At 39.7% G+C, this 27,048-nt stretch overlaps 1 protein-coding gene across 3 annotated transcripts in view; it reads left to right on the top strand.

Annotated features, from left to right (window-relative positions):
- ARHGAP28 (Rho GTPase activating protein 28) overlaps positions 1-27,048 on the top strand; it is a 76,720-nt gene that overhangs the window by 19,492 nt on the left and 30,180 nt on the right. For all 3 annotated transcript variants that reach the window (XM_065629500.1, XM_065629499.1, XM_065629501.1), the window contains exon 2: positions 22,512-22,714. In XM_065629500.1, coding sequence (XP_065485572.1) covers positions 22,512-22,714 — 203 coding nt within the window. The remainder of the gene's footprint in view (positions 1-22,511; positions 22,715-27,048) is intronic.

Raw genomic sequence — 27,048 nt, 5'->3', positions numbered from 1 at the left:
TACGTGAAACCTGTGATATTGTCACATGTCTAGTTTCCTTGGGCTTCTCAGCTGGATTTGTGCAAGTGTGAGAGGGACTGAGAAAGAAAAGCTGGAAATGGCAGGTGATGGCTGGCCCTGAAGAACTGCCCCTCTGTATATTGTCATTCATGAAAACCGTGGAGCTGGGTACATCTTATTCGGACAGTGCTGCTGAAGCCAGAGATTTCTAGATCTCAATAAAAGAAAAAGCAAGCAGGAACCTCAGTCAGGCTCGTGAAAGCATTTGTGTTTGAAAAGATAATTGTTCCTTTCCTGAGCAGATAGAAGGGCTTTTAGGGGCCTGAGTCTCCACTGCCTTGCACTACAGCCACTCAGACCTGCACAAGTGAGGGCAAAACACTGCTTTTTGTAGTGCTAGCAATGGTCCTCGTTCCTCAGGTGGCATGGCTGTATTTTGGCTGCATGGGGTATGCCAAGCACTGAACGTGGTGGGCTTCAGGTCTCTGGACTGAAGCCAAACAAGGGAGATCTGTGGCCTCAGCTACTGTCACTGTCTTAGTGCCATCAAATTGTGGCAATGGTAAACAATTGTGTTACATTTACTTCTGAGGGGGGCTGTTGCTTTTTTTTTTTTTTTTCTTTTTTAGCTCAGGCTAATATTTTTTAATTTCTCTTATTTTTTATGTTGAAATGTCTGTGATGGTTCACAATGGAGTGATTAACATGGATTCCTTCTTTTAAACTTTCTAATAAAAGTTTCTTTTCTCTTACCCTCTTTTTTCCTGCATTGTACAAGACAGGCATCTCAAATTCTGCCTGACTGCCAAACCCAGTTCTGCTTTCATGACAAATAATTAACAAAATTTTAGACTAACCTAATATTTATGTTATACATGGTAATTAGAGATGTCTTTGACTTACGTATGTTTTTGTTTAAAAGAATAAACTTTGGAGATTGGACATTTGTAATTGATTCAGCATATGCAGAGGCATAATTATGTATAGAAAGTAAAAACTTCATTTTCCTTTGTCTGTTTGTGTCCAACAGAGTTTTCAGATGTAATGCCTGTTTAGTTAGGGATTTTTTTAAAGTCCTTTTACTGGAATATATTTCATGATTTACAGTCCCCCTCAAGTAATATTGCTGATTAAATTGGGATTACTTGGTGGGTGAAATTACTAAAATATTCTGTTCAAATTAAGTCCTCCCTTTTAAGAAGTGAATTGGTCAATAGACCATTAGAAACTCTGTACAAACTCACCCCATTTCTTAAAATAAAGGTTACTGGCCAAACATGATTTTGGCAGTTACAGTTACTTTTAAAGTCACATTAGTGAAGAACATCTGTTAATATAAAAATATCTCTGATGCATTACAGTGGTTTAGCTGCAGTTAGTTTAGCAGTGCTTGGTTAACATCTAAGGGAGTAGAGGGAATAAATGTCTTACATTTGGCAATCAGTAAGCCAGGGCTTTTACCCATTGCTTGGCTTTGTTTGGGTTTAGACAAAGTTCCTCTGTTTTTGCTCAAGCTGCAGTAATCCTTCAGCCCTTGATGTCATGCATTCTGGGTTTTCTATACTCTTTATAATCATCTTTGAATCCTCAGCCCACATCATATGTTATGTATATTCTTGTTCTGGAGAAGAGAGGAAGGCAGTCAGTTTAGACTGCAGGAACGCTACCCCTAACATTTCCTTGTGCATCAAAGATATGGAGCAACATCAGCGAGAAAAAGTAGCAGAAAGACCGGTTTGGAAAGATTGTTCGAGATGAGAAAGTTGAAATGGGGAAGGATTAGTGAAACAGATTACCTTTAAGGGTCACGATATCACTGCTCTTGAGGGGTCATTCAAACTGTACCTAGAAAAGCCTCTTTAGGGCCACACCTGTTTCAGGATGCAGGCATGGTCAGGCTGTTGCTGCAGAGGAGCAAAAGCTAGATATTGGTCCCGGTGAATGTAGGAAATTGTGGTGTTACAGGCTATCAGCTAAGGTTCTTCTTTCCTGGTGAAAATACATTGAAAACTGGAGATACCAGGAAGTAATGATTTTCTTCATCTTCTTGCCACATGACTGTTAGGGTATGTTATTTATTTCTTCCTCACTTAGTGACTCTTCCACCAGAGTGCCATCTTTTTATTCTTGTCTGCCTTGACCTGTTTAGCTTTGGAAAAGAATGATGTCTGTAAGGGGAAGTAAGTGGCTTCCCTAGGGAACTCTACTGTAAATCCTTGGGATTAAGGTGACTAACAGATTTTCTATGATATAGTTTAGTGCAAGACATAAGACAGTCTTTTTTGTAGGGACCTAATAGAGGAATATTGTAAAAAGTCAACAGATGACTGAAAATTAAGGTGCAAAATAGTGTTCCTTCAAAGATCAAAGAGCCACCTGAGAAAAAACCTCTATGTTTGTAAATTCAGCACAAAAAAATGTCTCCCGTCATATGACTCCACATACTGTTTCCAGTGTACATATGGCCCTTGTCTGTGACTATTGCAACGGGCACTGGAAAACAAGCTCAGTCCCTTCCTGCTAATTTACTGGCGGAGAAGGTGGTTTTTTTTTTTTTCCACCAGGCAAGTTCATTTGTCAAAGTGACCTTTGCAGCTGACACCAAGCATTACCGCAGATAAAGAATGCCGCCTCAGCGTATTTGTGAAACCCAGCTCAGCAGCCGGCCACGGGCCTCCTGCGAGGCACAAGGCCATTGCAAAAACAAAACCCTTCTTACAGGCACTGCAAGGCTTTTTCTGTTCCACAGTTTTCATACATCGGCACTGCACATCGTGCAATCCTTCTTTTGTCACGCTCTGTAAACCCTCTTCTCTTGCCTGACTGGTTTTATGTCTAAATGGTCTTGAGGTTAAGTAGTTTCTTTTGAAAAATCCCTATTCTGTAAATTAATGGTCTCCTAGGCAAAGCTAAGACCACAATTAAATCTTAATCGATCATGAACGTAGGTAAGAAATTTCACAGATCCTTTGCCAAAGACCAGGCAGAAGAAGCAGATCTTCAGAGATCTCCTAAGAGAAGGTTTAATCTTTCATGAGGAGCTGATGTCAAGTCTGGACTGCTTGGCCATGAATGGCTATCTTCTTCCTATCTACACTGTTCCTTTCAAATACATCACTTATTAAGTTTTAGGATATTGCCTTTTTTCCACCATGAAACACAAGCCAGATTTGGAGCATGTGTGCTTAATGTATCCCAGTGTTAATGTAAAATCCAGTTTGGAGAAGAGCCTCTGATTTTTGCTCACTAACAGCTGGAGTAGATCAATAGAGTCCCTGGAAATAGCAGTCATGTTTCAGAAGAAACCACCACATGATTATGTCAGTTTAATTTCTATAGAATACTTAATCCAATGATAACTCTTCCAGTTCCTTCCTTGTAGTTTTATTTTCATGCTTGCCATATGACATCTGTTAGACAAGTCCTTACAGATATTTCTCAGCAGCAGTGACCTGTTAAAACAGGAGACTGTGTGACTGTGTTTAGAACGGGGACCCAAAAAAAAAGGACATTTCTTTTGCAGGGGAAAAAAAAAAAAAAGCAAAAAAAAAAGCAAAAAACACGAACAAACAAACAAGAACAAAAAAACCCACGTCATTTGGGTTGATCAGAATAATCTGCAGAGCATTTTTTTTTGAGCCAAGAAAAAAAATAAGGAAAAATCAGAAAAAGCTGAAACATTTCATTGCAACAGCTTCTAAATGAACTGTTTTGTTTCTAATTTATGTGGATCTAACTTTCAAGAGAAAAGTAAAACAAATCTCAGAGATCAAACTGTTTATTTTTCTTCTGAATTTCTACAGGAAAAGCAAATGGCTTTGTTTCAGCTGAACTTTAAATGAAGATTTTGTTCTATTATCTGTTTGGCAAAAGCCCTGAAAAATCAGTTATTTAGAAAGCTAAATGTTTATGACTGGTTCTTACATCCAGATACAGAAAAAAGCTTAAACATTTGTGCCTTTGTAAGGATAATTATGTATTTTTCCAGACATAAAATGGAGTCACCAGCAGGTCTATTTTATGTCTCAGCATTTAACTTTAGAAAAAGAATAGCATGAAAACACTTGTGTCAGTGTTTATCAGTTGTATGACATTCAGTATATCTGCTGAAATATTTCATCATTATGACCCATATAAGGAATTAGTCCAGAGCTGCTTTTGTATAAACCATGAAGTGCAATACCCAAATTTGAATAAAGATACCAGTGCACGCAGATCTCTGTGCAGTGTTTCGGTGGGACACCTGTGTATACGAGTTCACCACCGTTTGTTTTTCATAGGACAGCTGTGATTAGAGCTCAGCATTGTGCTGGTCCAGAAAGACTGAGGGAAAGTAAAAAAAACTAAAGAGGTGCTTAATCATATTTATGCAGTTTTATGGCAAGACTTTTAACCAAAAGGGTTGTTTAAATTGTATTTCAAGAAAATACTGTATTTTGGAGGTAAAATATGTGAAGTGCAAGGACCCTGCAGGGAGAAAGTTACAGTTCCCTTAATTTTAAGTGCACCTAAAACCCAGTGAGCATTTATCCATCTTCAGCACTTAACGGCTCTTCGGTGAGTCTCTCACTGTCTGCTCCCTTGATGGGCGGTAAGAAAGACATCTCATCCACAGGTGAGCTGAACTGCCCTTTGTAGGTGACTTTCCACTGGCTGTAGTCAGGAGCCCACGTCAAGGAGGGTCCTAACTCACACATCCTGGGTCAACATTGAATGTTAGACAAGAGAATTTGGCACTTACTGAAACAGTGGGAGTGTTTTAATTGCTGACAGCAGCCAGGGGGAAGACACGTTCACTGGGAACTGCTGTGAGGGACCTGGCCTCTTCTTCTTCCCCTCCCTCCCCAACCCCATTTTTCTGTCCTGCACAGGCAGCAAGCTGCAAGAGACTTGAGTTGCAAATGGGAACCCATGTTCATATATACCAAATATATATACCAAATGCAAACAAATCTCACTTTAATTCCTGGGAAAATCTGAGTCACTGTTGCTGAGGCTTGTTTAAATTCCATCAGAGAAACTTTGGGAAGAGGCAATCCTAAAACTACATTTACCTGACTATTCAAAGCCTAGAATTAAGTATAAAACAACTTTAATTTGTTCATAGAGCAACAGCTTGAGGAAAGTGATAGTGGCAGCAATATATCATTTAACTAGAAAGATAGAGAAGACATCCTTGAGGGAAGTGGAGAGGGCAGGCTGGTGGCTCTTGGGCCTGGAGGTGGCCTCTGAATGCCTGCAGGTGGTAATACTATAGAGGTATTTAGTCAGGATGATATGGACTAGCATCATCGGGCTACGAAGTTGTGAAAGCTTTGGAGAGGAAGCTGTATGAAGAGCAGCTAAAGTGACTTGGTTTGTTCAGCTTGGATAAGAGGAAACTGAGAGGAGACCTCATGGCGCTTCCTCACAAGGGGAGGAGGAGCAGGCACTGAACTCTTCTCTTTAGTGACCAATGACAGAACCCGAGGGAATGTCAGGAAGATGTGCCAGGGGAGGTTCAGGTTGGATATTAAGAAAAGGTTCTTCACCCAGAGGGTGGTGGAGCACTGGAACAGGCTCCCCAGGGAGGTGTCACAGCCCCAAGCCTGATAGTGTTCAAGAAGAGACTGGACAATGTCCTCAGACACATGGTGTGAACTGTGGGGTTGTCATATGCAGGGACAGGAGTTGGACTCGATGATCCTTGTGGATCCCTTCCAACTCAGGATATTCTATGATCCTGATTCTATGATCACCATATAATTTTATGCAAAGCAACAGTAGCTGCCAAGCAGTTTCTGGTCACCACCAACACCAGCTGGATTTGTAGCATGAACAGCCCCAGAATCCACTATCAAATTCTTGAGCCACCCTCTTTCTTCCCTGCAGTTTATCCTTTAAAGCATGACCTACCAGTCCCTAAACAGACCTACAGTAAATGACCAGAAGTTTCCAAAATTTTCTAGGATTTATGTAATCCTAAAGTTCACCAGAAAAAATAGAAAGGCGACATGAAGTCCTGTTTAAAACATAAAGCAAATTTAACTTCAAGATGAACTGTAAAACCAAACCACTTCTGGTTTTGCTCTTTTCTGTCCCCTTAGGAAGTGTGTGACTGATTCAGGAAGTTGTTTCCTTTCCTTTCCCTTCTCTTTTCTTTTTTTTTTCAGCTTTTCTTTTTCTTTCTCTGCTTGTTCTGATTAAATAACGGGCTTTCTTTTTTCCTTTATGCTGCTGAAGGGCTTCAGCCGTGTCTTGGGAGGAAGTGAAAGATATCAAAAAGCTTAAAACCAGAAAATCAGCTTTGCCTCCTGCATTTTGGGCTGGAGGAATGACGACAGGAATGCTGTAAATTTGATAGACCAGTTTAAGTTGGTCTGACAGATAAACAAAGGTTCAGTGGAGGAAGCAAAGATTTACCATCTCATATGCTTTCCATGCTTAAGAGTATTTTCTTAGTGTTCCTTGGATTACATTAACAGACTCTGGTAGGGAACTTTTTGCAGAGTTTGTTTCCTCATCCCACAGCTGCAGCTCAAATCATCCCTGAATTTCAAGATTTTATCTATCTTGGGGCCAAAGCCCAATTCTGGGCCACTGTTCAGGCAAAACCTGGTGCATGCTTTTCTCAGCATTCATCTAGGCCTCCCACTGATCATCCCACTGTAGGAAAAGCGAGAAAGGCTTCCCCATAAATATTTGATTTCTTAACAGCTGTACTCTGGCTTGCTTCTCCTTCCTTGCTGGCATTGTGCACTATGCTTCTGCTTGGGGTGGAGCAGCCATCTCCGTGCAGAGAGGGCTCCTCATTAATTTGCGTCTGGTCATTTATGATTTTTCTGCATTATGCTAATGGTAGTGTCTCATATCCCTTTAGCAGAAAATACATAAATTGGCTCTGCATTTTTCTGGGCCACCCCACAGGCACTCTCCTGAGTAACAGCGCAGCTCAGTGCTGATTACTTTTTTATTTCTCCTCTTAGGAAATGGATAAAAGCTTTAAGTTCTGACATAAACAGGAAAACACACTAAGAGGATTTATCCTGAAGGCATTTACTCTTTAAATAGTGATGGAGCAGTGTCAGTCCATTTCCCATAAGGGCCAGAAGCTTCACCGCTCTTTGTTCCCGCAGCCCTTGTGTGACTAGAAGCAAAACATCCTATCACAGGCTGTCAGATAACTCCCAGAATATGCAACTTGGTGATCATAGGCTGAGGAGGGACTCACTGCCAAGAGGAGCATGAAGAAATTGGGTTTCAGAAGGACTGTGCTCTGCTCCTTTAAGGATAACACCGAGGTTTTATTCTGCTCCAAGGTAAGACTTGCAGAATTTTACTAAATCAGTAACTTTTCAGCCTTCAAAACCCTGCTCCCTCCCTCTTATTTTCTTAAATGAGAAGTGACAGGAGGGGGAGCAAACTGTCAGAGTTATCACTAGTGGAATTTTCCAGCTTTACCGGGCAGGAAAGGGGGGGGACAAAAAAAGTGATCCACTGTAGAAAAACAGCTGGACACAGTGCAAGAAAAAGCAGCTGCAGGATAGGCATATGTATGCTTTGCATTGACTCAAGTTATATGAAAATACGCAACAAGAATCCATTAACATGAACCTGTTTAAGGTTTTATTAACAAGGTATGCTTCTGGAAAATTGTACTCTATTATAATACAACTTCTTCCTCTCCATTTATTCTGTTTAAAAATGTGTGCCACTGGAACAATGTTCCAGAGGGACCAAAATCTTTATTTCAAATTGGACTAATCAGAGTTTTTCCCATTTTTGCTTTCATTTGATTCAGGGTCAGAAATTTGCCTTTTCCAACTTTTGCTATCTGATGTCACGTAGATGTTTATGATATTGATGTGTATGTCAACTCAGTGTCATGACCAGAATTTAACTTGCATGATGAGAGTTTTTTACAAACCTATCTGTAAGGAAAGAAAAAAACTTATGACTTACAACATTCAACAAGAGGAAAGCCAGGTCTGATAATTGTGATGCGTTCGCAATAAAGTGATGCATTCATACAAATTACATGGCTAAATGAACTAAAGTGCTTCTACATTCACAAATACATTATCCAAATCTACATTTTCAAACTGTGCTCAAATCTGGCTCGGTTCTGTACATTTGGCAGGTGGGGATTTGCAGGTAGCACCAGCTCTTTGTAATGGCTACTTTCAATGTGAAGGTGCTTATGTCTGGTACTCAGGTAAAAATCCAGGGCAGCAGGAGACTGGTGGTGAAAAGCAGCTAAAACTCTTTACCTAGTAATCAGAAGTGGAAAAAATGAAGGGAGCTGGAAATGAGGACTTGTCGACATTGTTTCGAGGCAACTGGAAGCTTGTTTATATAGTCTGAATAAATGAAAATGCAAACAATAGACCATCAATCCAGCTCTCACAGACAGGATCTCTCATCCTTCACGAAAGGATTCCGGGGGATTTCTCTCCTGCTGGCTGGCTGGCGTGACGGTCACATCTCTGCACCTCCAAAGCAAACATCAGGAGTGTCTGAGGAGCTTCTTTTAGCAGCTCTTGCTCCACGGCAGTTTGCACACGCTGAAATGGCCAGCGCAACCTTTCCGGTTCCAAAGTCTCCCTGCAGCAAAATATCATGAGCTGGGGTCATGACCATCAGCAGAAATAGTACTCCTTGCCTTGGGGAAATCTTTTCAAGGATTTCTTCCCCTGTTATTCCCTCTGTTGGGGCAGCACGAGGCCTATACTGGGGATCAAAGAGAAGTCTGAAATGGCATCACGTGCTGCAGAGCAGCACAATATGATGATCGTAGTCCAATACGATGAGTACATAATAGATTTTACTTGACTTTGGTCAGGATGAAAGAGCAAGTACTTTCTTTTTCCTTTGTCAAACATGAAGTCTCACTGAAAGGAAATTCAGGAAGCTAATGCCATTGGAGATTTGATTTTTGCTACCTAGATTCTTGATTGATTTATTTAGAAAAGAGAATCAGATCAGCAGAATTACTATTAAATTTCTACTGGACAGTTATACTCCTGACACTAACAGAGTTTCTTCAGCAAAACAGTGTAATTACAAGTCTCAGTAGTGTTCTGTGAGGATGGGAGATAGGGCTTACTGGCATAAACGATTGTCCAAGCTGCTTTTTGTGATTTTGTGACTCCTTTTTCATATGAATGGAAGAATTCTGAGGGATCTCCCATTACCGTTTTTGCTCCTGTTTGTTCTCAGTGAAGGTGATCCTGTCCATCCAAGGAAAAGGCAACTCACTCTTGGGTGTTAGGGCTTTTTCAGGCAGGGCTTTGCAGTGCAATTGCGAAGTGATTTCTAATTCAGAAAGTCTCTATGAGAAACAGAAATGTAGATGTTTCTAGACAGCAGTTGATGCTGTTTTAAGATAATGACCAGCTTCAGATGAAAATTAACCTAGCAACTCTAAGCAACATTGTATTTTCTTCAACTTTCTTAATTGCTTTTTATTAGAAAGTCTTTTCAAATGCATAATTTTGGAAAACCTTAGGTGGTAGGCTGTGCATAAGTGATCATGATGATACAGCAGCCCCTTAATTTGACAGATATTTCTTGCAACCAGATGATTCCAACTATTTTGAATAAAGTCTGTTCCATTTTTATCTTGAATTACACTTCCATTAAGAAAACAATTAATGTTGATTCCTTGGTTCATGCCATACAAAACATTCCATTTTATGTGTTATCTAGACTTTTTCACAAAGGCTTTTAGGAGGTTACTATTCCCTGCCTTTGTTCCCATCCGCTGTGTATTTATACATATATTTATATGCAAGTATGAATCCATATATATGTATAGTAATCTTCCCCTTAGGATATTCTCTACATATGTCATAAAGGAAAAGGAGATTAACAGTACAATACAATACAAACAGGCTGACTTTATGGTGGTCTTGCAGAAACTCCTGCCAAGCAAAAGAATAAATAACAGTTGCGTTAATCAAAGCCAAATTTAAAAGATAAGCCTTGAATTTAGGTGGTCGAAATCCCAGAAAAGTGGGCAAGATTAATTCTCACAGAAAAAAAGCAAACAAAAAAAACCTTCAAGGACAAGAAGTGTAATTGTATACAAGTAAATTGAAGGCAAATTTTTAAAAGTGCTTTTGTGACTTGAAAGGCTAAGTACCACCTTTAAATTGACTTTGTGTGTGGAGGCATTTACTCTCCCTGTATGTCCATAGGGTTTATGCTCCTGAATCCTTCAGTCTTTTCTGAAAATGGGAGTTAGGTGTCTGCCCTCCTAAGTCCCTTTTGGAAGCTTAATCTGTAGTCACCAGAAAAGATACTGTTCCAAGCAGTGGCTGAATACCAACCAGGGATACCAACCTGAACCAAAGAACTAGAGGTACAAGCATGATTATTCCTATTTTACTGGAAAGCCATCATCTCTACTTTGGATTAAACTCATGAAGATGTGTTAGCCTGTTCAAGATCCTGTGGAAGCATTTTGAATCAATTGTAACTGATGTAAATATAGCCCTTGACTGGCAATCTTCCAGAGTGAGAGAATTGCAACAGTTCAGCCAAGATGCATTATATCAAAAGCATGGATAAGTAATTCAGTGTCCTCATGGGAAGGATAGCATTACAGCTTTACAACATTCATAAAGTGCCTGCACAGTGAAACACCTAACACAATCACTAAAAGATGGATGCATGCCCCGTGAATCCTCACCTCCTATCATGGATCATAGCTCTTATCTAGGCAGGAGCGGGAAGGGGACCATGTACTCATGATGACAGAAGGCACAATAACAGCTTGGTCGTACTCATTTGACATGAGCATGTGAGCATTCAAACATGATTTACTATGTTTGTATAGCAATATTAATTACTTTTTTAGAGACTATCCAGCCAAGAATATGTACAGGGCTGACAAAGCTCGGTGAGAAACTTCAGCCAAGCTCTGCAGGACTTACAGAAGATTAGCAGTTCTATTACTCATGGTGTGCTGTAGCTTTAAGTCACGAACTAGCTCTTGTACTTTTAACTCTCTTCTGTGGCAAAACATCTGTGTGATTGTAGACATGTCACTTTACCTCCTTCTGTAATTCTTATTTGACAACACCTCTGTGCTCCTGTTATGATGAATTAGCTCTTGCCCTTACAGTTAATTAAATGCTACAGGGAGCGGTTGGGTGTTTTAGTAGTTACCAAATTCTTGGTTCTGCTGTTACTATCCACCGCATGATGGTTTGATGTCTGCGTTTAGATTCCCAGCTGTGACTGAAGAGAACTCAACACAGCTTAAGGAGGCAATTCTCCGAAGTCCTCTTTCCATTCTCCCAACACAACCTGGTTCAAACCCAGAACAGCTTAGAATAAACCAGAACAACTCAGTAACTGTAAAAGTATCCAAGAGTAATCCCTTCCTGTAATACATGATGTGTATAAAAGGTGCTGTAGAACTTTCTAGCATGGTTTTGGGACATCTAGGGTTTCTGCTTCCCAGGAGAACATGAATGGGTATTTTGTACCTATGTTAAGATACTTGAAGCTAAGATTGCTCCTCTATGTCTTCTCAGCCTTGAAGACTTCCCTCAAATATGAGGCCATTTTTCTCATAGATTTCCAAGAGCTACCTCTTACTCCTTCAGCATCAATATTAAGACATTCAAACTTTCAAACCCTATGCTCAAGAGTCATTTGGCTGGCTTCAGCAGGGCTGCATACAGGATTCAGAATTCCTCGTATCACTGAGGAACTACAGATGAAGGCACCATGTTTTGTAAACATTAGTGGTCTCTGTAGCTCCGAAAGCTTCAGGAGCTGCAGTATATTTGAAAAGCTAGCCTTGAAATACCTGGCATGCTGTAGCTTCCCTCAGGGTGCTCATGGATGAAATATTTGAGATAAACCTCTAAAATAAAATAAGCAGGAGGAAGAAAAGGTAGTTGTGGAAACTGGAAAGCTGCTGTGCATCATGTACTAGCATTCCCATTGAATAAGTGATTTTTCTTTTTCTATTCTTTGCCTTTTTTGTGGGTATTGGAAAAAAGTGTAATGTAGTCAAACATTTCCAGATTTCGCTGGAGTGCAAGTGGTTTGGCAACATCACTGATTCATTTGACTCCTTACATCGAAAGGTCATGTTTTTCACAGACATGTTGTACAAACATTTGAACACAAATTAGAAAAATACCACTTGAAATGTAGGATGTTGCCTTTAGAATTCTTGTGAAGATGTTTCCTCTGACGCTTTAGCAGAAGACTTGAAATCACTTTAAGACCACAGAAAACCTTTTATACCGCATTGATCGGAATTATATAGCCAAAGTATAAGAAAAGGCATTGTTTTTTCCTTTCCCTCTTCACTCCTCTGATGAAGACCTGAGAATATAATAAATTAAATTCGATTTTTTGGTCCATCGTTTCCTCTGAAAATGGGAATATCTGCTCTTTGGAGACCTGTGATATTCTACTTGGTGTTCCCTGTTTGTTGCATTTGTCTCTATCAAATTTAAGTTTAGGCTCTTCATCTTCAGCTCTGCTATGCCCTTTTTATTGTTACATCTCCATCATCTCACCATGACCTTCATAGTATCTGTAATGCCACTAGACTCATCTGTCAACCGAAGAGGTTCTTGCCAACACATTTCTGTATCTACATTATAAATTAAAATTCTCTAGACCAGTCTTCAATAGGAGTCTTCTATCAGCTTTTGCTTTAAACTCAGCTTTATGCCTACACAGTTACGCTTGTAGAGTTATTGATGTCTTGAATGGGAGAGGTTACTAAATAATATACCACTATTTAATTTTCAAGTGAGAGAATTGCCCTAAAATTTTGACCAAAAAGAAGATGAGTGAATTAGCAAAAATTAGTTGTTCATTGTTTCCCTCAAAAAATGTAGGTCAAAAACCTGTTCCAGTACAGTTTGCTTTTTAAAGCTTGAAGGTGAAATGTGCACTGCATTAGCAAAACTTCCATTGGTTCAGCAGAGCCAAGAGGATTTACTTCTGTTAATATTGCCTAGTTGTTTGGGCTTTTTTAGTTTCATTTTGGTTTTTGTTGTTTTGGGTTTTTTTAATATAAAGTGGCCTGGTTGCTTTGACTCTGAGCTTTTTATAAATATTTAGAAGTGGATGGAGAGAAATGCTGGTGTGTGACTTCTGATAAAGACATACGATGGTCAAATGCTGTTGGAGAAACATGTGGGAGCACACCCATCAGCTGCCATCCGCATCCCTCGTCCTGTGAGCATTGGTATCACCTTCTCTCTGCTCAGAGCCCTTATCAGCTTCCCCGCTTGCTCCACTTCTACACAAGGTTCCCACCCAGTCCAGCATCACTTGCTTTCTGGAAAGTGGAAAAGGAAGGGAAAGAAGCAGGATTTGGGGATTCCTGCAGATGAAAGGTTGGAAAGGGAGATACAGGTAGAGATGAGGCCCCATGTTGCCTCCAGTCATTCAGAATAAAGTCACAGACTGTTCTGAATATCGACAAAAGTAATCAACAATGTGCTAAAAATCAGTTTTTCTGTAGTTTACATGGTGATGTACTTTCCATCAGTTTCCAGTTAATGCATAATCATTTTTCTTCAGGTAAGAATAGAAATATCGTGATTCGAGATATTCTCCAAGATTCATTGCTCTATTCAGTGTACATTCTTTATCTGCACTGCTTTATTAAGCAGTCCCATTAACAAAAGAAGAGTCTTTTCAGCAAATTTGGGAATCTTTCCAAAGCAACTCATACCATCTTTACCAATGTGCTTGAGTGGCAAAAAAAGAATTATGTGCACATCTTGATTTGTATTTGGCTATGACATTTTCCAGTGAATTTTTCATTCCTTCTGACTGATTCAGTATGCCACAAAGTACAATACACCATGGAAAATACAAGCTGAGGGTTCAGAATTGCCTGACAGCCAACCCAGAGGTGCCGAGAAAAATCTAAATTGTGAGAAGTGCATTTGCTCATGAAATTTTTGTGATTTGTAGTAACTTCAACTTTAGCAGTACCACAAAGAAGGATGTTCTGAATTTGAACATAAGGGATAAATTAAGCAAATGGGGTTGTAACAGTTTGTAACTGTATGAGAATCAGATCCAGTATTTTTACAGTGACAAAGTTCCTCCTCACTCTGTCAAAAGATTTAGCAGTATCTTCACCACATAAGTATTCTTTTCAATTAAAAAAATAATCAGAAGTTGTGTGTTCCTTAGCTTTAAGAGTTCAATGTGTTGTTTTACATTACTTCAGTCCAGTCCTGTGAATACTATTAAGCACAATGTTCAAAATGTTTTTTCATTAATTTCAGGGTAACTGATACCATTCAGGACTAACATGATAATGGATACATTAGAGGGTTTATGTGTTCATATTTTGTAGCTCAACCATTGCCTCTTATATACATTAAAACATATTTAAAGGAAAACCTAATATCTCATGAAAATAGGTACTACATGTTTGCTTAGGTCCTGAAGGCTTTGAAAAAAAATGTAATGGGTGGAGTGATGACATTTATTTAAAAGGGTGCATTAATTATAGAAGGGAGAAAGTAACAGCTGGAGTTCACTTAAAGCTAAGCAAAAACAAAGTTTCAAAGGCATATTGCATGACTCAGAACTCCTGTTTAGTTTATATGTTCACTCTCTAGAAGCATCTTCCTTCCTTCATTGATTATGTCAGGGGCTTAAAGAGCTTACACTTGCAGTGTATGTAGTTGCATTAGATGCCTTCCAGTAGATAGTATTGTCCAGTTCTTTATGTTGTTGCCTTAATTCAACCAAAATGGCTGAATTTGTCTTTTGAAGTGTTTCAGAGAGAAAAAGTCCTATAAATACTGTGAGTTCCTTAATTACGATCATGCTGGTTGAAAAGATAGCTTCTTTAGAATGATCTAAAATAAAAACAAGTAGATATTCTTCCACAATTGTCACATGAATTCAGGCAACATTAGAAGCTGCACTGAAAGCTACAGAAAGTTTGACCCCTTATGTTTTGGCATTTTGGTCTTGCCTGTTGAATATTTACTACCACTTTTTCTTTAGAAAATCTAGTTTGTGCTTCTGGAGCCACAAATCTTTTAACACTGTCCAGTTTACATCCCCTGTGTGTTTTATCTGGTTTGCTTCTTTGCTTGTTGAATGATTTAAGCCTCATCAGAGCTCTCGAACCTGTGCACTTCCTGCAGCTTTAACTGGATCCTGTGGTGTTATAGTGCAAGTTGCTGGCAAAGTCTCATCAGTTTTACTGTCAGGGAAGATTCTGGATTAGTCTGCACATTATCTTCCTACTCCCAGCCTCCTTGACATTTCCAGTTGTACACACATGCATGCATCGTGGCCTGACATATTCCAGTTGGCTCGAGACGATGCCATCCCCGGGGAGAGCTTACAAGGCTGTTGTTTACCTTAGAAGTGACACTGCCAGAGCAGTAGGAATCGAGAGTAAAATACAGCTTTACCACCACCTTTTGTGAGACCTTCCTCACTACTACAGATAGCTCTCTGAGGAGGGACTGAGTGATTGCAACGAACAGCATTAAACTTCATGAATTACTAGAGTTTAGACAGGGTCTAGTGCATTTGTGTTTGCCTCTTTTTATTCACATCACTCTGCTTCATCTTTGCTTGCTACCTGGGGTAAGACACTGGGTAGCTGCTTGCTCCAAGCTGCAGAAAAAAATGTGTGTGCCTTGCGTTTACTGAGTGGTTTAACCAGGTAATTCATCCCAAGGGCTAGTAATTTTATAGTAGTATATCCAGGGCTGTCATACATCTTGATTTCAAATTCAATCCAGGTGGAATCTCAAGAGTTTGCCTCAGATTTCAGAGTGCTTATCTACCTAGTGATCTCTCTGGGTAAGCTCCAGAGAGCTGGAATTTTTGGAGACATTACTCAACCTGAGTGGATAAATTGTATGGTGCATGCACAGTGAGCCCAACGCTCCTGGAAGACTTCATCAGTGCTGAGGCACATGTACAGTGAACGGTCAAATGCTCAGACAGAAATTATTTGTACTGTACATGGACAATAGATCAAACATTTCCTGGAAGCACGGGATTTCCTAAGCCTGCAGTACATGGCCCACATGCCTGTGTTTCTTCCTGGAAAACTTCAATCTGACCTAGATACATAGATTTGTTCCATATAAAAGCAATTGAACCTAAGCAAGCACCATCATAGCAGAAGAATTTGTCACTTCTGACTATAAAAATATGTTGGAAATGTTTAAGGTGTTTAAACTGGCTGCTCAAAACCAGCTTTTGCCTGCTGTGGGACATGTCCAAATGCTTCTTATCTTGCACATAGCCATTGAAAATTACATCTAACACACTCTGTCATGATCTGCTCATGTCCTTAAGTCTTCAGCATTCAAAGCTAGCTTATCGTGCTTCCTCTTAATGTATATGAAAAGAATTCTTTTCCAATTCACTTGAAAAAAAAAATGGTTGCTAAAACGTACTCTTGTTAGTGTTAATCATTTGGGAATCCCTGCTGCCCTTTAGGAACAGCTTTGTTAGGAGAATGAAGACAAAATAGAGACCCTTTCAGATTTTGACAGACACGTTGAAGCCATGTAGTGCACTGCCTCTGTCGCATCGGGCCAGCGCTGAAGTGATGTGATTGCCAGTGTGGAAGAGAGGTCTGGGTCGTGTCCCCAAAGGTCATGGTTGCCAGCAGGCAATACCTAGAGAACATATTCCCCGCACTCCCCTAGCTCAAAGGGTCTGATTGTGAGAGCCCTCACATTGAAACCCACAAACAGAGAGAGATTCTTCTGCAATCTCCATGCTCAGCCACAGAGTAGTCACAATGTGGCCCTTGTTACAGACTGGGGACTTCCACACCACTCATGAAAATGTTGCATAAGAGAGAGCTGAAGAACCCAAGGTGAAACGCATTTTTAAATGCTGACAGGTAATACTGGCATGCAAATTCTACAGCTGAATCTCCTTACTCCTGTTAGTACCTTGATGAATTGCAAATGAGTTATAAATAAATAACTGAAACTCTTTTAATTCCTTTAAATCTTTTTTAAGTCTTTAAATCTTAAGACTCATTTAACAAATCCTTCTGGTCCAAAAAATCTTTGTGGAGGCAGAAAACCATCTTTAGAAGTAAAATTTGTAGTTAATGGAATCATATTTTGTAGAATACAAAGACATACAAAGTACTGAATTCCTGTGTTTTCAAGTGTAACCAATACAGTAAGGTGATAACTTAGCTCATTTTCAAACCCAGCTTTGTAACAAAGATCAATGAGATTCATATAATTTGGGCATTCTGCTAGGCAACAGGATTAGAAAATTATTAATAAAATAAAAACCTTTTCTACTTCTCACTCAAATACTCCGTTACAAGGGACGCCAGATGACAACTCCATGAAATCAATCAGCATGATAGGTGAAATATTTGCTGTGCTAGATGTTAGAGAAAGAAAAAGGGAACTTCGGGATCCACTGCCTACAACCTACCTAACATCTGCAGGATAATCAGAAACAGAAGTGTACAGAGTTGTGAGGATATTGTCTGGGATATATCCCTCTGTGAGCAGAAGCCACCAAGCATGGAGAGAAGGAGCTATGCAGACAGCAAACAGTGCTGCAACAGGGTCATCAGGAAAGAACCAGAAGATGAGAGTTTTCAGGCAAGAGTGAACTATGCCATGAACTGTGCACAAATACATTATTTCAAATTGCTGGGCTCTTCCTTTGCATGGAATTTGTATACATTTTACTAAAAAAAAATGATAAATATTGGTACATGACTGACTCCTAACAATTCAGACCAGAGAAAAATACAGTTCTTAATAAAGAGGAATAAATTTTGTCTCCCTGTCAATGCAAGCAGCCATCCCCTTTATTGCATTTGGGAAGAGATTAACAGGGAGAGGGTAATTCTTTTTGGCAGAAGTTGGAAAATTGTGATGACAAACTGAAAAACAGAAAGATCTGGATACAGTAAACGACACTGTACATTGCCACTGTTGTGGTATTTGGGCGCTACTGACTTCATTGGATCAAGTGGCTATACTGATAGAATGATTGCAAGAGGAAAAGGTAGATCTTAGTCCTAAAATGACCAGCAGAATTTTCTTCCTTCATCTTCCCCATTCCTATAAATGTGACTAATTGTAGTAAAGCAGGTTCAGGACTCATGGATTGAAATGAAGCATAATGGCCCACAAGAGGAAGATGTCCTGTCTCTCCATGTAAACAACGATTAAATGCTGGTTTTAACTACAAGATGGCTTTATTGCTCCAGTTTGTTTTATGGATTCTTTACCACCCATTACTCAATTAAACTGAAAACACAAGCCTGGCTTTATTACTCAGCCTGTGGGCAATCATTAGGTGTCACTGAATCAGTTCTTTGTGTGGTTTGACGAATCTTCACTTTCGGGATAAGAAAAAAATTGCTTTCTGGATCTGGCTTGGCTATCCTGAAATTGATGTGTGCTGTCAGATCCTGCACAGCACACTTGTGCACGATATATGCAACATGAAATATAGGTTCAGTAGGCCTCCTTTGCTATTGCATTTCATCAGTGTTATCAACATACACTGGGACAAAACCAGTCACACACTGTTGAATCAGCCTCCTTGTGCCCATGGAAATATCCTGCTTCTTTGCAAAAATCTTTCCACAGAAAGCTTTCTACATGATATCATCATATTTCTCCTTACTGGTACTCTTTAACCCTTTCTCCTGTGACCAATATCCAGTAACAGAAGAATAGAGGAGTCCTTTGATAACGATAACATTGGCCCTTATAGTATACTTTTCCCTTCTTTCTTTTCCTTTCTTTTTTCAAGGTTTCTGTCTGAGTGGCTTTTTAAAAAAAATTCCATCCTAAAAACAATTTCAGCTCATTCAGTAGAGTTACCATAATTTTTGCTTGGTGCTTTAAGGTTCATTCTCCTCTCCCAGCATTTTCCACTTAGGAAGCCAGGATCTGAGATCCCTCCTGTGTTTAATTTAGTCAGCATTTCAGATTAGCTCACCACTGCCTGTGTGCATGAGGGGGGAAAATGAAACTGAGCATGAGCTTCATCATTATTATTTACTTAACAAGATGGGGTTTCAACTTCTCTGTAAGAACAACAGATTCTGCTTAGTGAAAACATTTTATTCTTGTAAACTTCTCTACGGACACTGAGAAAAAGAGCAAACAAGCCAGAAAGCCTTGTGGGTGAAAAAGGTATCAGGAACACAGCTTTTCTGCCACAAGAGTTCCTGGGTGACTGGCAATCTGGGCTTGCTGAGCTATTTCTGAGACAGGCAAGCAGCTTGTGGAGTCAGTGCTCATTCAGTGTCCTTCAAGAATGAATTAAAGCAGTGAAGAATATGCTTTGCTTCCTCAGTAGGATTTTTTTTTTTTTCCTGAAACTGTTTTGAGCAGCTTTGGCTGGAGGAAACAGGGACAACTGCCATTATCACATAAAAGCAAGACCACTTCCTCCAGGACAAAAGCCACAGGTATATGGGTCAAAACAGAGGTCTTTTCAAACACATGAGCTTTTAATAGGCAGGCTTGGAATAATTGCAAAACGTTTATACCAGACCACCAGGAAACAAGCTTCAGCTATTTACCAATAAGGATAAAGTACCTCCGCCTAACCTTTCTTGTTACAGGAATTTTACACGGCTTAATTTAATCCAGGCTGAGATAACAAACCTCAGATATGAGGTTCTCAGGAGAGTTTGTTCAGCTGATTTTCCAAATAAGTTCTGTACTTTTAATATTGTTGTAAATGCACATTAATTACCCAGGAATCTTAGATGTATTTGGTAAAGCTTGTTGTCACAGCAGTTGTTGCCATGCTACGTGGTCTGGTTTGCATTTAGCTTTTTGGTATGGTAATATTACAAAATAACATACTGTGGAGAGAAGACAACCCGCCAAGCCTCTTTCTTCCTAATATGGTGAAATAAAAAGCCTTGGTTTGAGCTAGCTGAAGTGCTGATGGAGTCAAAGCCCAAAGATCAGTCTGGTGTGGTGTGTGAAGAGCACAAGGGTCGTGGTCAAGATTCACACTGGGAGGGCAGGAAATATTTAAATTCCCTGACCATGACTAAATGATGGGAGCCAGCAATGCTATCAGGGAAAAAGCCTTCTTTTTGTCCTGGCACGTGTTTGATCCCAGACCGGCAAGAGCATTCCTTCCTATGATCGCTGGTGTGGGAGCTCTGGTCTGTGCTATACAGCCCATTCAGGGAATTATTTTTCACAGAGTTTCATACTAAGCAGGGATATCAATTGCAGAGTGGGCAGCGGTGTGTGGTGCTCAAACAGAGCTGAAGGGCCAGGGTAGGATGGGCACCCGCTGCAGGCCTGACAACGGGCCTTGGCCTCGCTCGCTGCTTGTACAACGCCTGGTGAATAGGGGCCCCAAACGCCGTCAGAGCGCCAGGAAGTTTTGCCTTTTTCCTTATTTGTGTTCACTATCACCTTTTAAACAAAAGAGCACAGCTTTTCACAGCAGTAAGCACTTGGCTGTCGGGAGCTGTTTCCCCCATCCCCACCAGCTCCCAGCTGAAGAGACAGGGGTTTCTGGCTGCTGCTCAGGGGTTCTGCTGGTTAAAAACTCTCCTTGGGGACACTAGGTTCAGCATAAACTCATGATATTTAATTCCTGTGAGACATTTTTTTCCTTGCTGATGCAGGGAAGAGGAATAGGTGAATCCATAAAAAACACAGAGGTCACATCTTGTAGATTCGTAATTACAGTAATTATGATTTATCATGTACCCCAGTCATCGGAGACTTTGCGAACAAAAGCTGACTGAATAGCTCGCATCTCCCCAGAGGCAGAGCTACGTAGAAAGCACACAAATAGCTTTAACCATACTTATGTCACAAATTCTTCTCAGATTTGGTGACTGCGGCTTGTTCTAATTAAAATATAAGAAGTTTCAGTGCTATGTTTAAAAGCAAACAATCATTTGCTGTTTAGGAGGGGGGAATAGGACTGAAACACTGAAGATAGCACTTCTTTTCCTGGAGAACATTGTCTCCACAGCACCGTAGTACATTTTCTTCTGCTGAAATATTGTCACCCATCTGAAAACTTTGCTTCTCAGCAGCTGACCGAAAACACATGGGCAGTTTTGGCAGCTGAATATTACACCTCCCTGTGCTCAGAAAGAGGCAAAGACCTGAGCTTTGCCTTTTTTTTAAAGCACCGATAATGTCCGCAGCTGGATTTGTTGTGCTCCATTGTTTCCAGCACAGTTCCCCAACCTGGGGCACAGACATAACCCAGCAGGGATTGTCTGGGACCACCCAGATGAAGCAAGGAGGCTCCAGGAGCCTCCGGGAAGCAGCCAGCCCTTTGCTAATGAGGGGGGATGCAGCAAAGGCAGCGCAAAGGGGGAAAAACATGTCCTGTCAGCTTTATTAAATAATATATTGTTTATACATCCATTATGAAAACTTTGACAAGGAGGGAAATACTGAAAAGGAAGTATCTTTTTTTCAGTGGAGTAAAAGTGATGCCTGTGGTTTTAAAACAAAGGCCTGTTGGCAGAATGATGCCATAAAGAAAAGGAAGAGAAAGGGAAACTGCATTTCAATTAATTAAGATAAGTGAAGGCCAGAAGACTTTCTGATAGAATTTTCCATTAAGTCCTGTAGTCTAGGTCTCTGCCATAATTGTCTTACCTCATGACTCCTTTGTCCAAATATTGTTGTGGATATTATTACTGCTTACTGTAACTACTGTAATTACTCTTACAAAAGCTGCTTACAGTATTGCAACCATAATGATGCAAAAGAGCAAAGTCAGACAGGACCTTTGCAGTGGGTATTTTATAAGATTTTGAATGAACTTGTATAACGGTCTTCAGCTGCAAGAACTTGCAGTAGGAAAAGACAAGAACAAAAGAGTGAGGAACAAACTTCTTTGTTTTGATTCCATCACTGTATTGAATCACAACTTTATTTTTTTTTAGTGAATCATAATTTTTATTGAACTTGTGATCTAAACCTTCTGTTTGGCCTAAAACATACTATTTCATTTCAAAGACAAATTTTGTTAAGATTTCACTTATTTTAATTTCATTTAAGAAAAAAAGGATTGTTTTTAAAAGGATTTTCAAATAAAAGCTAATTGTTCTTCCGAATTAAAATATTTCAAGATTTTAACTCTCTTCTGGAGCCAAGATGAGTTTGTGAAATATTTCAGGTTTCCCAAGTCTGATTATTTTTCTCCAAAGAAGTTTTAATGGAAACATGTCAGCCATTAAGCGAAACAGGAAGAGATAGAGAAATTGTGGCACAAAGAAGTTAAAATACTTTTCTAGTGTCTAGTTAGATGAGTATCAATGTTAGAAATAGAAGCTGCACCTCCTGAGTCCTACTCTAGGTTGTGAAACGCTGAAGGACATTGAAGACATAAGTTATTAGCCACAAAATAAATTTCCAGCCATAACTGTTACGAGCAATAGAGATCGTGAAGACCACCAGAACTATGCACTTTGCCCTAGTTGCATCCTTTGTCTGCGTGGTACAAGTTTACATGATAGAAAGAGAATTTTTTTCATCTCTGTCTCTTTTCAGAAAGTCTCTCCCTCGTTGTCGAAAAATTAACAGGATGCTTTCCAATGAGTCAGCACCTCCTCCTGCATTCAGTCGCTCCAACTCACAGGCATCCATGGACAGTACCTCCATGGAGGACTTCTGGTGCGAAGTGGAGAGCATCAAGGAGAGCAGGGAAGATGGATCTGAAGAAGCAACACTCTTGGAGTTCAAACCTGCTGACGGTGAGCACACAAACACCACTTCTTCTTCACACCTTGACTTTGCCTTGTCTCTATAGTGATGCCCTGTTCTCCATCCTTGTGTCATCCAGGATGAACAAAAGTGCTAGGCAGGGTCTATAATCACTGCAGCTGCATTTCTGAACATCATAGTCAACAAATGAGATGTCACTGGGAAGCAATAATAATTTAGTCTGGTGTATACACTAGGACTGGTAATTGACTTCTGAAGTAAGGTTTTTTGCATTGATTTTATTTGTGCTTCAGGAGGACAGATGTGGTGTAATTCAGAAAAGACAGTCTCTAAACGAAAATTTCATCTCCAGCATGGAATAAACTAAATCAAAACATATAAAAGGACCAAGAACTTAATTTAGTATACTGGCATTTTAAATTTCCTGGCTTTTGGTAGGATATTATGCAGAAGTTATGAAAGTCTTGAAGCAGTTTTTAGTTAGATATCATTTGGCGCTATCAGAAATTTAGTAACTACTGTTTCTCTGAGATTGACCAATTTAGATATAATTCAAGGACAGATTACAGATAAGTTTGAATACATAGATGTCTACATCATTCAGATGTCTACATCATTATGCTGAACGTGTTACTACCTCCTTCTGTTACCTTAATGTTTTCCCCTCTGCTTTTTTGTAATGTATTTGGAAAAGCACGTAATAGTCTGCACTAGTTTGTTGCAATGCAGCTTTGTGTTAGGTGGTTTGATAACATCTAGAACAGTAGTTCTCATTCTTTTTTTCCAGTTATGATTCCATTTACAAATGCATTATATTGTGCAACACAAAATACCAGGTGTTACTATAGGATGAAACCAAATTTATTCTGAGGTCATGACCCACTGATAACTGCTGCAACCCTTTTGTGGATCATGGCCACTAGTTAAGTAACTACTGATCTAGGGGCAGAATTTGAAACAAAGGTGTGTTCTTTCCACACGATTAACATGACTGACGATGTATTTTTCTTATCTTGACATGCAATGGGATGTCATTACTTCTGCTACCAGGAAAAAGGGTGAAAAGGGGGAAAGGGTGTTACTTTATTAAGCAACCCAATATGTAACCAGTCATGATAAGTATCCCACACAGTGGTGTCTAGGTCTGACCATGTACTATTTCCACGGGAACACTTCCCTCTCACTAGTTCCAGATAGGGCTCTCCTGGAAGCAGAAGGAGAAGACCTCCATTCACCAGAAGTCTCAGTCTGCTATGATAGTTATGATCTGGCAGCTTAAATCCAGATTGTACTTCTTTGTCCTGGCTTGTGGTCTCATATATAAATAGATCAAGGTTTAACATCGGAACTTTACAGTTGTTGTTATGGGAAGGCAGAAAATAAATCTGCCTCAATCATTTTAACCACATCGGGAAAATTCCTGTCTGATCACGATCTCTAGCTTGGAGACCCCAGAAAGAGACTGTGAACCTCTCAGTGTCTCCTTCATGCAGTTACCAGCATGAACTGGGTGTTCCTGACTTGTCTGCATGGTCAAGAGAATGTCATACATTTATGAGTTACTAAGCCAGGTAAGTTAGTAGGACAAGGCAATATAAGAGGTAATTTGCCATGTTCTCAGAAACTTTTCCATCAGTTTCATCACTGCTGAGCTAAATCTTCACAACAGTGCAAACTCTGTTGCACTCCCAATGTTACCCTTTGTCTGATTATACCTCATTACATTGCATTGATTTTTTCTCCCCTGTTCCTGAATTAAAAATGAGACTGCAAGGTAAAATGCAATACATCTCTACACTTCATTTACCTTCATACTGTTGTTTTAAACACATATATATTGCATACACTCACACACAACTAGGCAGTGCTTGTCCTAGTTATTAACTTCAGGAATATATCTAGCCTGGGATTATAAATCTTGGAAATAAGTGTTTTCTATTAAGCTCCTAATTGGATGATATTCCTTGCCAAGCATCAAAACACTTAAAATTAATGTGGAAGTCCTCAAGGCAAAATAAAAACAGATATTCATCACAGTTTTGAGATGTCTGAGAGGAAGAGATGCAGAATCCTTAAGAAGGAAGCCAAAGTCAGGCATCAGTGACATTGTTGAAACCACAATGCTGTTTTTTGCCAGACCACATGTGCAAGGGGGAGACATCAGCACACTTACTCTATTGATGTTAGAAACTATGGTCAAGAAAGACCAGAAGATCATAACGAGTGATACAACAGACAAAAATGTAGAGGAAGAAGTAGTCATGGGGTATTTATTAATAAGATGGCAGTGAGGTACAGAACTGCTTTAACACTTTGGGTTACAAGGCTGGGATGCTGTGAGTTATTTGAGGTTATATCTGAAATTCGAAGAAAGGCACACCTTTTTCCTAGCAATTTCTATGAGAAAAAAAGAGAACTACCAACCAGAGGGAACCCTCTCCATTATCTGTTTTTCTTTTGGTGGACCAGAATCACATACTGTATCAAGTCTTTGCCATATAAGTAGCTACCACTATAAAAATACTGTTTTGTAAAACTGAATGTTTTTCTTTTAGCCCTTATTTAAACCTATGTATCATAAATTTTTGAGGGTTTTTTAATGCAGAATTTCCTTCTCTTTGATAGTTTTACTCCTCTGGTTGTTGTCATTATTTCCGAGTCTATTGTTTGTGAGTGGTTGGAACAGGAAAAGAGCAAAAGCCAGAGAAAACAAGTCACAGAGGTGGCTGGTAAGGAGTCACAATTTCATGTCTGCTTTACTATTTTTCACAGCATCATGAAAGCCAAATTTGATTAAAAACTAAATTCTTGGAAATAATACATCAGCACAAAAACCAAAATGAATATAATTAAGAAACTGGAACATGAATGGATGTGGCTAGACCAGTGGCACAAGGAAATGACAAAAGGCCTTGTTAGAAAGAAGAGTGAGGATGGCAAAAGAACCATCAGTTCAAGGAGGTAAAGGAACAGCCTGACATCCTGTCTGTCAATACAGAAAGGATCAGAGGGGAAACAAGTTGTTTCCCAGGATACAGGGCTAGTCACATTCCATCTAATACAGAGCAAGGGTTTTAGAGGCAGATATTTTTTGTAGAGCTTTGTAAAGATACCAGGCAGTTAACGACAAAGTCAGTGAAGGCACATATGTAAGATACTTTCACTTGTCCATATGGTCCAGCCCTGTAATTTTCTCTTTTGTCTCTCTAACTGCCAAGGTGCAGCAAACTGGTATCTATCAATCTGCCTGCATTCTGGTGTCAAAAAGAGGCAATAAAGGGAGAGTGGAAATACCAGCCCACCATTAAGGCCAGTTCTGGGATAAGAACAATCAGTGCATTGACTAGTTGTCTTACAGAACACACTGCAAATTATTCTATTTCCTGTTTGACATATTTATTTGTAATACCTTTTCTTCAGTCAAAGCTGGAATGCAATTATTGTCATGTCTCAAGAACCAGGATTGTTCACAGAACTAAAATGAAGGCCCTCAAAACCTCCTATGTTAAGAGAGATTTTAACAGACTATGACTGTCCACTTCAAAAAGCAGACAAATGTAAAGGCAATGACAGCAAAATTCAAAATTACTAAATGGTTTAGGGAAGGTAGATTGGGAGCTTTTGCCTGTCCTACAGTGACAGGAGATATTCATCCAATGTAACAGGTAACAAGCTGAAATCCTGTATTGGCTTTGTGTGGCAAGGTTTTTGTAGGGGGATGCTGCAGGGCCGGCTCTATGAGAAGATGCCAGATGCTTCCCCCGTGTCCGACAGAGCCAGGAAAGAAAATACTTTTTCACACAATGCATAATCTTACTATGAAACCAGCTGGGGTGTTGAACCAGTTGAGAAGCAGGTATTGAACAGGGTTCAAGAAGATATTAGTCACCAAACAAGATATCAAGAAACACTGAGGTATAGAGTGCCAGCTAGCCTGTAATTATTAGAAATCAAGATGATAGCTAGCATGCAAGGAGCTATTTCTGCATCTTCCACCCCTACTTGACCTCTTTGATGCCTACCCTACATGGCCCTTGCTCTTTAGTGAGCAGCTCTGGCTCTTAATCATCTTGTTCAAAACAGGTTACTGGACTAGGTGGACATCACGCTTCTCTCAGTGAGGCTTCTTCACCAGGTGCCTGACTACCAGCTGACTCTGGTATCTAAAATCTCATCTTTAGTGTGCAAACACACTGTTCTGTTGTATATGCCACTTCACTATTTTTGCTTATTTTAATTGGAATGCCAACTTAATTTCCACCTGCCAAATGGCTTAATCCAGTACAACATGGTATAAATGGTAACTGAGGGCATTTGTGCTCTTGAATGAGGGGTTAGTTCTTAGCAACCTTGCTGTGTCAGG

This window comes from Caloenas nicobarica, chromosome 2 (assembly GCF_036013445.1).
Source record: "Caloenas nicobarica isolate bCalNic1 chromosome 2, bCalNic1.hap1, whole genome shotgun sequence".
Lineage (NCBI taxonomy): Eukaryota > Metazoa > Chordata > Aves > Columbiformes > Columbidae > Caloenas > Caloenas nicobarica.
This window is presented reverse-complemented; position numbering and strand designations above follow the sequence as displayed.